Here is a 12939-nt window from a genome sequence, read left to right as displayed (position 1 = left end):
AGATCTGAGGTGATAACTTTTCTGAGACATTACCTTTGTGTTCATGGATTCTTGATCCTGGCCTATATAAACCCCTTTGCAAACCCCACACTTGATATGATAGATGGGATGTTTAATTTTGCTTTACAACAGGGAGGAAAGTTTGAGAAGTTGCCAAATGTTTCTGGCAGCAGAGAATCTTCTTTTGATCTTGTGATTTCTGGCTAAGTGGGCAATGTTATCCCTGGGATGAATGGAATCATTATATGAAGCATGTTTTCTTGGCAAGATTATTATGGATGTCAGCTCTGTGGCTTTCTAAGGTAGAAGCCAATGTGCTTCTTTTGGAAGTTGATTTTGTACCCATTATGAATGAAGGTATGTCTAACGTGGGCTAGCTCTGCATGAAGGATCCAGGATACATCCAGGAAGGAGAACCACTTGGCAACTTCTGTCTCAGGCTTGAATTTGGTGTTCAAATGGTCATGGAAAGTAATTGTGGGCCATGGTCCCAAATGACCAGTACATTGTCCACATACTGTATCTAAATTTTTATGGAGAGGACATAGAGAAAATTCTCAAAAGATGCATTGAATACCTCAGCAAGAAGGGAAAGCAAGTTCTCATACTGAGGCCAGTGATGTCAATTGGATTGAAAAGGCAGTGAATGTGTCCTGTCCTTATAATTCAGATAAATGTGGATACTTTTTGAATAGGTGAATATCATATGAGATCAGCAGATTGTTCGGTGCAAAATCTACTGCTTTAAGTTTGTTGAGATGATCCTGAATGTTTTTGAAATACATTCAACAATATTGTCAATTGAGGAAGGGATTCAGACTAATCAAAAGGTTAGATGATCCATTGTCAGCAGCAAGATGGTCCTTGCTGCTGACAGTAGATCTAATAGGATATTCATTTTTATTCCCAAACATATGTGAAGGTTCTGGATTGTTAAGATGAGCTCGAGAAAGGTTGAATGGTCAATTTTATGTTATCCTGCAATTTAATGAGAAAAGACTTTTCTTTGTAGCCTGCCAGTGGGCTCCTCTTGATTTTGGTAGAAGTAGCTGGCAGGAGCTCCTCAGTTTTTCTGCTTGTAGTCATGGGTATTGATAATTAATGTGGAGTTCCCTTTGCCTGCTTTAGAAATTTGGATTGAAGAGTTGTCATGTTTGAAAGCCTTCAGGTTTGAAAGTTGCTCTCTAAGCAAGTTATTATTTAAGAATTTATTACTTTTCCATATGAAGGACTTGCTGGTTTTCATGTTGGCATCTTTGAAGGTGAAGGAGGCTGGTTGAGGTCCTTTTCTGGGACAGTTGTTGGTTGCTGAGATTTACCACCAGAGGTTAGTGTTGCTTTCAGCAATAAAGTTAGTGCCTCATGGGAATTACCTAGGTGCCGTTGCCCTGAAACAATAGAAGGATATCTTCAAGGGAGGGGCTGTAGCTAGCTTTTAGAAGTTGATTTATCCCTTGGGTTAAATTATATACCAAAGTGGGCCAAACTGGCATTGCCCACCTTTGAATATTCTGAACCTTCAATGCCTTTATTAAGTTGTTCCATCATTTTTTTCATCAAAATGGATAAGAATAATTAGATCTGCTGGAGTACTGTAAAACCTACTAATGCAGCTCCACTCTTAATCACATGAACAGCTTTTTGGTGGTAAAGTTTGCATATTTCAAAAAATATTCATGGGGAATACCTGTAACAGTTTTGGTTTTTGAAATTCAGGTAATTTTCATGAGTATGGACAAAAATAGCAGCATCATTTCAGTCTGGTTCAGAGGTACTTTTGAAAATTACCATGAAGCACTCAATCTTTTTATTTTCTTTTCAGAACTGGAGTATATGAGTAGTTTTAAACTATATGCCATATAAAAAACTTATAGAAGAACTTGTGCAGATGCTACTAAATGTAGAGACTTCTGTACCCATTCACATCATATATCCTGCAGTACTGCATTAATTTTATTTATACATCCTTCTTCCCTTCAGTGTCATTTTGACAAATTTTGGAGCCTGCAGTGGTTTTATCACTCTTAGGACCAGACTTTTCTTCAAGTATATTTTATAACATGTAATTTTTATGAAAATTCAAGGTGGCCCAGTGGGTAAAAAGAACATTTGAAAGATAGTGCAGCAAGTAGCTAAATTTTAATTAAATGGATTGAGACAATGAACAAATAGGATTGTCATGAATACTGAGTTTAAAAAAGATGAACTCCTGGCATAAGCACATTACAAATATCACTTTCTCTGCATTTAAAAAACTGAGTTTTCTCTTTTGCTCTCGGCATTACTTTTCTTCCAAATTCTGCTCGCTCAGTACAAATCGCAAAATCGCATTACCATGGAATATTGTTCCTACATCTAGGGCAATGCTCCCAAAAGGGCAGTTAGTCTAATTAATGACTGATCTCTAACAGAGTCTCCTCATTCGCTGTCTCATAGACATTCTGTTTCTGGTGCATGCCTTTTCTATAGATACTTCCATGTGTACCGTTTGGATTGGCTTCTGTAATTCTCTCTCTCTCTCTCTCTCTCTCTCTCTCTCTCTCTCTCTCTCTCTCTCTCTCTCTCTCCCCCCCCAAAGCAGTCCGAACACATGCTACAACTGTCCAACTTCAAATTCCATTTTGAGAATAGCATGCTTTCATACGTATTTCTTGAAAATTACAATCTATGGAAATTCAAGTCTAATGGGAACAAATATCTTCTTTTATTTTCTCAACCTTAAACTCATGCACTGTACTTAGTACTATAGGTTCTAATACCTCTCGTGTTTGGGGGTTTCATAGAAAAAAAAAAAACAATATTTCCAAAGAACATTTTCAGGACAAGAAAAAAAAAATGGAGGGATGGGGGGGAGGATTACAAATTTGTAAGTTTGGCTGATGTTAAATTGCAGTAGAGTTTTTGAATTGAAAATGGACAGGAAAGGTGATACTTTGAATATTAGGGTATCTTGGTAACAGAATTGCAACTTGTCAAGTATAACAATAACTGTATCATTTATTTCAATTAAAACACCAAGGGCTAAGTATTACCATTTAATTTCACATTTTTCTTAATAAGAAAGTTGTTTCCCCTCCTCAATTTTAGACTAAAAACATCATCTCGATATTTCTAAAGTAAACAGCTATGGGTGCAACTGAGTTGCATCTCCTCGTGATAAAATCATTGCATTTATTTATTTTTCTTTACAAATAAAATCGGTTTACATTAATTTCTGAAGCACAAGGATGTATTTTTAGACTAAACCAGATGGAGAACAACTTTGCCATTGATTAAAAGCAGTTGTTCAGGTAAACTTTTAATTTTGAAATTGTAAAATCTAAACAGTAATACTTAGCCTAAAAATAAGGAAGGTAGATTCCCAGTGCATTTTAATTGAAATGTATTCTTTTGTTTCAGATTTCAGACTATTAATATTATTTTTCATAAAGTTAACCTTCTTTCTATTTTTAAATGACAGGAATGGTAGATTCCACATTGTAGACTCCCTTTCATATAGATCTTGGAATTTTACAGCCACCAAATAGATCAATCATATAAAGTATGGCAAATTTTATCTTGTGCTCGGAAACAGCAAGTAAAATCCCTATACGACATTAAAAACTTTTTTCAGATGCGCAGATTGTCTAGAGCTGCCCTTGACTATATTTAAATTCAATACTCCTGCCATCAATTCAGTGTGGAATTCACTACTTTTATTTGAAGCTGTTTGGAATACAATGCGAAAGACTTCAAACCCTACTCACTTAATAATAAGCCACATGGATTGCTTTTATAGATAATATACCATATTATATTAGCAATTCATCCTGTTTTACTCAAAATTAGATATCAGAAAACAATTCAATAGAGAACAGAAGTATTACAAAATACACTAGATAATATTACTTGTGTAGATATAATTTTTGGTTAAACATAACTGAAAAAAAGTATAAAGATATGCCATAACTGCGAATTGTGGACTTTCCCCGGTGTTCTTTATATCAGCTATCAGGTATTCTGCAGTATTTTGGTTACAAAGATAATGTTCTTTTTTTTTCCCTAAACAGTGGAAGAGTTCTGTTTCAGCTCCATATGGATTTAGATATAGTTGCATGGCTTGGAATAGACACCAGTAATGTCACATATGTGCATTAACTACTTTCTGTTCTGTTATCCTGACAAGCATTCCATTTGAACCTTATATACTTGGTTTCTTTTTTTACTCAGTATTGTGTTTGGTTGGCTTTGAGAACCTATATCATTATAATTAAATAAACATTACTCCAGGTCCATTGATTTAGTTGGAACAGGGTAAAAATTGTTTGAACAGAACCTTGGCAGACATCATCAGTTACGGACCTGCGTACTGAAAGAAAATAATGAAAAATGAATTTTTCATTATTTTCTTTCAGTACGCAGGTCCAGAAATGTTAGTACTAATGTACAAAATCAAATATTATTATTATTCTTGTAGAAACATTTATAGCTTGAAGCATTGTTTGATGTATTTGAATTAAATAATTAAATATTTTTGGTTAAACATATATAAAAAAAAAAAATAAAGACATACTATAACTTCTAAGTGTCCATATTTTTGGTACTAAATTATACGTACTTTCTTGACTATAAAGTTGTCCTAAATTGTAAATCATTGTATGGCTTCAAGATTTTACCTGTTTCTAAAATTGGACCACTCAAGTTTTAATAGAGGGATTTCACCCCCTTTTTTATTTTATTCTCTTCTTTAAACATTCCAACCTCTCTGAATCAATATGAAATCATTTTCCAATAGTGATGCTATTTATATTTTATAATTCTCTAGTGTAACAGCTGTTACACTAGAGAAATTTAAGAACACATGGAAAATTTAAGAACCAACAGCCAAGTCATCTTTACTCGTTAATGTCCAAGCTTCACAACCGTATGTTACAACTGGTCTAATGAGACTTGTCTGTTCAATACTCTGGACTTCATTAGTTTTTCATGTGCATAGAAGCATCTGTTTCCACTCAGGATACGGGACTTAATTTCAATTTCATTAGTAATAGAGTTGGACTGGTTTATCTGCAAACCTAGATAGGCGAAATTTGGAACATGCTCAGACGAGAAGCTGTTGGTTCTTAAATTTTCCATGTTATCTGCCATTCTCCGGACTTCCGTGTATTTTGTCTTCGCCTCATTTATCCTAAGTCTTCTTTGCGCTTCACTATCCAGCCTGGCCCCTGTTTCCTCCAGTGCTCCTTTAGTCCTACTGATAACAGCAACATAATTAGAAGTGACTGGACACATAGGTACAAAGACAGTGCAGTTCTGTGCATATGCTGATAAAACCAAGTTAAATAACATAGTAGAGAGTGCATCGCTCTGTCTAACACCAGAGTTAATCTCAAAGGGAGTTGTCAACTCATTGTCAATTCTCCCCACTGCTTTAGAGCCAGCCAGAGTTGCTTTTATGAGCCTAACAGTCTTTGCAGGTATGCCCAGGAGAGGGAGATCATTTATCATTTCCTCTCTGTTGAGTGGATCAAAAGCTTGTTTGAAATCTACATATAGGTAAAATAAGTGTATATTATATTCAAATGCTTTTTCCTGTATCTGCCTCAAAATGAAAATCTAGTCAGTGGTTGAACGATTGAGTCTTAAACCACACTGATATTCTCCGATGATTTTCTCTGAATATGCTGCCAGTCTGTTTTAAATAACTCCCGACAAAACCTTGTAAGTAATGCTCAGTAATGTAATACTTCTATAGTAGAGCAAAGCAGTTTATCACCCTTCTTGTGAATCGACTGTATGATTCCAAGTGTCCATTCTTCCGGGATTTTTTCCTCAGACCATATTAATAGTATCTGATTATGTATTCTTCTCCATAGTGTCAATCCATCGTTCTTGAGCAACTCGGCAGTTATTCCATCAGCTCCTGGTGCTTTAAAGTTCTTTAAGCACTTAATAACTTTTTGAATTTCTTCGAAACTAGGGTCTTCAATTCATGGTTCTACTGTATAGCACAATAACTGTTTTGATTCAGTCTTACCTCCTGTCAAAATGCTCTCAAAATACTTTTTCCATTGTTTCAGAACCTCCTTTCTCTCAGTCAGCAAGTTCCCTACATGCAGTAACTTTTAATCGGAATTCCTGTGTACTTTTTTAATCTTATGAAACTTTCTACTTTCCTTCTTGTTGTAATATTCCACCATTTCGTCGACCTTCCTTTTCAAAGCCTTTCTCTTTCTTTCTACACATCCTAGCTACAGCAATACATTTTTCATTGTAGTGTTCACTATTTGCTCTGCTATTCCACTCTAAACATTTCACCCTGGCTTGTCTCTTCAATTCTACTGCTACTCGTCATCATACCGTTCCTCATTTCTTGGCCTTGAGGTCTTACCCAAGGTTACGTGTGCTGCACCCAGAATTGCAGCCTTTATGCAAGTCCATTCATCTTCAATCTTGTCACTTTTTTCCTGTTCCTGCAGTCTTTGGGCCAACTCTGCCTGGTACTTTGTTTCAATAAGTCTATCTTTCAATTTCTCTACATTCCACTGCTTAGTTTTCTCAGCCTTTCCTCTTGCTATTAGAACTATTTTATACTTCAGTCTGGCTCCCACTAGAAAATGATCAGAATCAGAGCTGGCACCCCAAAAAGAACAGACAATTTTCAATTGCAGTAGCTCACCTCTTAGAGACCAGCACATGATAAATCTGATTAGCCTGATTTTTACCAGGGATTTTCCATGTAACTTTATGAATATTCTTTCTTGGAAACCAGGTACTCATGACCTTGAAGTTGTTGGCAGCAGCAAATTGTGCTACTCTAAGACCATTATTGTTTGTTTCTTCATGGAGGCTGTCTTTCCCCCCCAAATAGACCCATGAAAACTTATTCCCTGCCTGGTTTAGTGTTGAAGTCACTGAGAGTTGTAATAGCATCATGTCTTTGAATTCTTTCACACATAGCCTGGAGTTCATCTTAAAATCCATCTGCAACATCATCATCCGCACCTTCAGTTGGAGCGTACACATTAATGAAGGTCACATTATGGAATTTACCTTTAATTCTAAGGCTGCAAATTCTCCCAGTCACTGGTGTGAAGGCAAGTACTGATCTGTGCATTGCCTTGGAAATCAGAAATCGAACACCCTGTTCTCCCTGTCTGTCATCAATTCCAGAGTAATACATTGTAAATTTTGACTTAATGATCATACCTTTCCATCTAATTTCTTGGAGAGCAACAATATCCATCTTAAACTTTTCGACTTCCTCTGCTATGCTGTTTATAGCTCCAGCCTGCAACAGGGTATGCACATTCCAAGTTCCAAATCTCAATACCAAACTTGTGTCCTTATTTTGAGGCCTGGTCTGTTTCCATAAGGGCTGTCCGGTTTCATTCGTCAAGTTATATGTAACGGTTAGATTTTTTATAGGGTAGGGTTGTCAGCCCTGTGCCCAACCTGGAGGACCAGGGTATCTCTTTTCCCCTGTCTCTTCACCTTTGAACTGTTCGGCTTGGGAGGACCTACCAGTAGCTAAGCTACCACCGGCATAGCTCTCAGGATGACTAGAGCACACAAGCCCCACCACATCAAGGTAGAGATATCATCGGTGAGGCTGCATCACTCAGTGCTATACCTTTTTTATGGCCATGTTGCACTTGCACGATAAAGCCCACTAACAAATGTACCCTTTTTTTTTTAGAGTACTTTATGGACTTCCAGAATCATATATGTATATTTTATTCATAGGAATGGTTAGTAAGTGGCAGCTATGCTTTAATCCAGCAAAGTGCAAGGTCTTATATCTGGGGAACAGTAACTCCAAAATAACTTATACACTTGGTGGAGCTGAAGAAAGGACTTGAGAGTTACGATACAGTCAGGCATGAAGTTCTCCGAACATTGTAGACAGATTGTAAGGATGATGCTCTATCCATGGTGCCCTATTGATAATTTATTGAACATTTGCTACTAGAGATAAGTAAGTCATTATCCCATTATATAAGGCTATTGTTTGACCACACTACTTGGAATACTGAGTTCAAGTGTGAAGACTGCACATAGAAAAAGACATCAAGCTTCTTGAAAGGGTCCAGAGACTGGTAACTCGCTTGGTGAGATCATCAAAAGAGGTCCTCCACATATTCAAAGTCTCCTTATGAGGAGACTTTGAATATGTGGGTTGTGCAACAATGAAACTAGGCACCTTAGAAGCAACTTGATTGAGGTGTTTAAGGTTCTGTGAGGCAATAATGAAATGAATGAGGATGAAATTTTCACAGCCGTAAATTCAAGTTATGGGGAAGAGATGTTTAGATTTGATTGCAGGAAGTTTTATTTCAACCAGCAAGTTATAAATTACTTGAATAAGTTTACCTACATGGATGGTAGAGGTTGACAGTTAAGGGAAATTCAAAGGTCAGCTGGATAGTTATCTATGGGAGGAGCGAAATGCTGGTTGTCTATTTCTTTTTCTCTAATTATTTATTTATTTATTATTATTATTATTTTTTTTTGTGGCTGGTGCAGCATGATCCATATCACCATTACTAATACTAAATTATTCATCCTTCCCAGTTTTCATAGTCACATTGGAGTAGCTACATATTAACTATTTAACAAAATAGAAATTATTTGTTAGTTCTTATACACTTTATTATGTATTAACCATTAATTATGTAGTATATTCAAAAGTTCCTGGTATTTAAATGGTTTGTGCTATGGCTGTAAGGTTTCATGAGACTTTGGCCTTGGGGCTCAACCACTTCACTCATGTGTCACAGCTGACTGATTGTGGAATGTTTCAGGACAGGAAAGCCATTGCAGGTGATTTGTTCAAAAAATTTATGCAGTATCCGAGCTCCCTAAGAAAAGTGGCCACTGGGGATGAGAGTTGGGTGCTCATCTACAACCCCCAAGAGCAAGGTGGAATCATCTGAATGGCACACAAAAATGTCCCTGCAGCCCAAGAAGTCTCGTGCAACAAAATCCAATGCCAAAGTCATGCTGATCATTTTTTTGACATTGATGGCATAATGCACCACAAACTTGTAACTGGGAGAGAATTATTACTGCTGCTTATTATGCTGAGGTTTTTACATGTTTGCATGAGAATGTGAGGCAAAAACACAAAAATGGAAGGTTTGTTTTTGGATCCTGCACCATAACAATGAGCCCAATTGCACATCAATAGCAGTTCTTGGCTACAAAAAAAAAAAAAAAAAAAAAAATCAGTCATGCAGCAGCCTCCCAACCTTGCACCACTGACTTCTAGCTGTTCCCTAAACTGAAAATCATGCTTCAGTGTCATCATTTCACTGCAGTGGATGACATCAAAGAAAATGCTGAAGTAGCCATACATGTGCTAAAAAACATTTTATAGCATGTTTTAAAGCATAGGGAAGACCGATGGAGCAAGTGTGTGCAGAAGGAAAGTATTTTGAAGGTGATCAGATCAGTAAGCCAAACTGTTCACTCAGTAAACTTTTATAGTAAATTTCCAGTAACTTTTTGAATTCTTCATATTATTGTGTCAATGAATAAAAGTAGAGAAAATTTTGATCGACATTAACTTAACACTCCTGTTTTTTAAGAAATTTTTTTTTCACCTAGACAACATAATTATAAACAGGTTAAAATTGCTGAGGGCCATAATCTTGGCTTTCAAAACATCACTGGTCACAAAAGGGAGGTGGGGGAGGGATTGGAGACATGAGACTAACATGAGAAAAAGAATGTATAAATAATCTCCAAACAAAAGGCAAGTTTATTTTTCCTGATCAATATTTGGAGGGTGAGTTTCAGTGGAGCTGTAATCCAAATTTGAGCATTGTAATTGCAGCTTTATTGACAGTGATCTTGTATTAATGTGTTATGATATTTCTTTGGTTTTTCCCGCAAACATATATCATTCTGGAGGTTATCCAATATGTTTCTTTAACCCCTTCATTGCTGAATGACATTGTTACAAAAGCCAAGGTTAGGCTTTTGTTGAAATAAATGAAATAAAATTCCTGTCAGCAATTTTATTTCATTTATTTATTTTTGTTTTTCATTCTATCTCTTCTGTTTTCTTCACAATTTCTTTCTTATAATACCCCTGAACATATTAACAGAAGTGTTACAAGGTAGGTTTATTGTAATCAAGTTTACCTGTTTATTGTAATCAAGTTTACACTGATATACAAATATCATCACCCAGTCCAATTCTCATTAAGGTAAACTAGTAATATGCATATTTCATCTTTAAGAGCATATAAAAGATATTTAATTCTAGTTCCTAGCTGTGCAGATCTATGAAATTGAAGTAGAGTTGTATCCAATTAAGATGTCCTGCATCTTGTTGAGAATGATTATTTCAGATCCCTTGTGGACAAGTATTCCAATTAATGAAACACTGAAGTGGCACAGCCGAAAACAGCAGTAAAGAAAAACCAAAATGAGAAGAGCCAACAAAACAATGGATGGGGCTTCCGTACATTGAAACGTACCAACAACTTTTGAAAAAAATCTTCAAAGATTCCGGAGTAAATCTAGCCTTTGGCAGCTCCAAGAAACTATGGACATACCTAAAAAGGTCAGCTATCAACAAAAAAACAATAGATTTCAAACAGCAAACAAATGTGGTTTATGCAATCCCCTGTGCACCGGATTGCAATTGCATATATATAGGCAGTACGAGAACATCGCTGCATACAAGAATCCAAAAACATAAAAGCAGTTTAAAAGTGGCCGCAAATAACAAAGGAAAAACAGACCGAACGGAGAAAAATAATAGTTCCAAATTGGTAACTCACCGCTTAGACACAGGACATTACTCCTTCAAAAACATGATAATAATTGACAAACAAGACACAAAATTTAAATTAGAAACCAGTGAGACACTAGCAGTGAGATCAACAAACAGATCAATAAACATACATAGACCAATAATAATCTCTGAAAATAGGACCTAAAACAAATATCCTATAAGTAACTTTAACAACAGAAAATAACACCCCCCCCACCAAATCCAGGACCTCTACTAACGGGGATGGATAGTCACGCACCCGGATTTCCAAGTGAAACCCCTTTCTTTCCCTTTCCTACCTTTTTTTCACCAAAAAATACATCTACAATTTCTAAATTCCCAACTATAAGTGTAATACGGTGAGGGGGGAAATTTTTCCATCCCACACCCTTTTCCGACTACTCAGCCGCCCACCACGCTTTTGAAATACGGCAATGGAACGTGCCCAAGCTATAAAAGATGGCCTTGACACTTATTCACCCTCCTTTGAAGATGGTGTGAACAAAAAGCCCTCATCAGGCTTCAGGACATCGTCTCCCTTTATGCATACAATTACTCCCCATGCCAGGATTTAGGACAAAAGCTGGCTTTTTCCTTCGTCCTCCTCCTTCCATATAATTGCAGTTTCAACACCTTCTGAATTACACCTCTCCCAGAGACAGCCATCCCTGAAGAAAACCCCAGGTAAGAGTATTCTTCTGCCTTAAAATAATATTCTTAAAATTTAATAATCCTTTAAAATTCCCAAAAATAGCCTGTCTACCCATTTCAAAAATCCACAAAGTTTATTTTAAATCCATAATGAGATCGCAGATCCTCTACAAGGAAAATTTACAATAAATTATTAGCATTTGTCCGATTTTTACAAAAAATTAGCTGGTCTCAACTGCTCAAGATGTCTGACCGACTGTTTATCTGTACTTTGATTGCATAATCTCGAAAAGGATATTATGTGCTGTTATTTATAAAAGTTCACTGTTAGTTGAAGTGCAGATCTATGATAATTAGTGTAGACTTTCTCACTTTTGCCTGTTGATGTTTCCCAGTGACATTTATTAAAAAGAATTAACATGGGATAGAGATTTTGATCACTGAAGCTTGATTGTACTTCTTACCTTACATGGCCTGCCTCGAGTGGTAATTTTAGAAAGTCAATAATTGTTTGTAGTGTAGTTCTGTGCCACTTCAGTGTTTCATTAATTGGAATGCTTATCCACAAGGAATCAGAAATAATCATTCTCAACAAGATGCAGGACATCTTAATTGAATCTGACTCTACTTCAATTTCATAGAACAGCTAGGAACTAGAATTAAATGTCTTTTATATGCTCTTAAAGATGAAATATGCATATTACAAGTTTACTTTAATGAGAATTGGACTGGGTGATGATATTTGTATATCAGTGTAAATATAAATTCAGCCAGTAGGAGGGATAAAGCATTTCCAGGGTGGAGACTGAATGCAGCGATACATATAATTTATAAAAGGTTGGCATTATGAAGAACGTAAAAAAATATTGTTTTTTTGTGTTGAGATAAACTTATTTGGTCTTTTCAATACCATAAACTCCAAACTAGTAATTAATAGAGGTTCATTTTTCTATATAGTATACTAGTATGTGTGGGTTTTTTTTTTTTTTTTGTAATAAAAATATCTGACAGAGTTTTTAATTCCTTTAGTTTCAAGAATGGATCTTTAACTAGAGAGCGAATTAGAGATGAATGTGCTGAGGGCTCTTGGAAAATTTTTAATGAACTCTTAGACAGTACACCACGAGGTAACTTTGGAAATATTGGTAAGTTTAGTGCATATGAGCAGAAACTTTTTTTTTCTTTTTTTTTTTTGGCCAAAATATTCATAGCTTGAATAATAAATTGTATCAGTTAGAGAATATACTTCTGACAGATAAATCTGATGTTATTTGCATTACTAAACTAGCTTTCCAGTGATTTAATAATTCCCTCATTTGGTTATACATATCTCTAGGTTTGGCAAAAAAAAAAAAGAAAAGGTGGAGTGTAGATCTGATATTTATTTTCCTCCATGCTCCAAGGCCCCAGGTGCCAAGCATTCCAAAAAGCATTATATCCAAAGAGTCTTTGAACAAATTATATTTTGTTCCAACTAACGTTTTCTTTATTTATAAATTACTGCAGCACTTTCGCAATACAAG

The 12939-nt window shown here is 35.8% G+C and overlaps 1 protein-coding gene across 3 annotated transcripts in view; it reads left to right on the top strand.

The window, feature by feature from the left end:
* The window catches only part of LOC150084496 (xylulose kinase), a 92142-nt gene that overhangs the window by 62306 nt on the left and 16897 nt on the right, over positions 1-12939 (top strand). For all 3 annotated transcript variants that reach the window (XR_016547062.1, XM_090375247.1, XM_090375246.1), the window contains one exon: positions 12446-12561. Coding sequence is in view for 2 of the 3 variants with exons in the window: in XM_090375247.1 (XP_090231373.1) it covers positions 12446-12561 (116 nt within the window). In the remaining variant the exon portion in view is untranslated. The remainder of the gene's footprint in view (positions 1-12445; positions 12562-12939) is intronic.

This window comes from Mastigoproctus giganteus, chromosome 6 (assembly GCF_048544385.1).
Source record: "Mastigoproctus giganteus isolate SK-2022 chromosome 6, ASM4854438v1, whole genome shotgun sequence".
NCBI classification, from domain to species: domain Eukaryota; kingdom Metazoa; phylum Arthropoda; class Arachnida; order Uropygi; family Thelyphonidae; genus Mastigoproctus; species Mastigoproctus giganteus.
The sequence above is the reverse complement of the archived record's forward strand: the minus strand, read 5'-3'. Positions and strand labels throughout refer to the sequence as shown.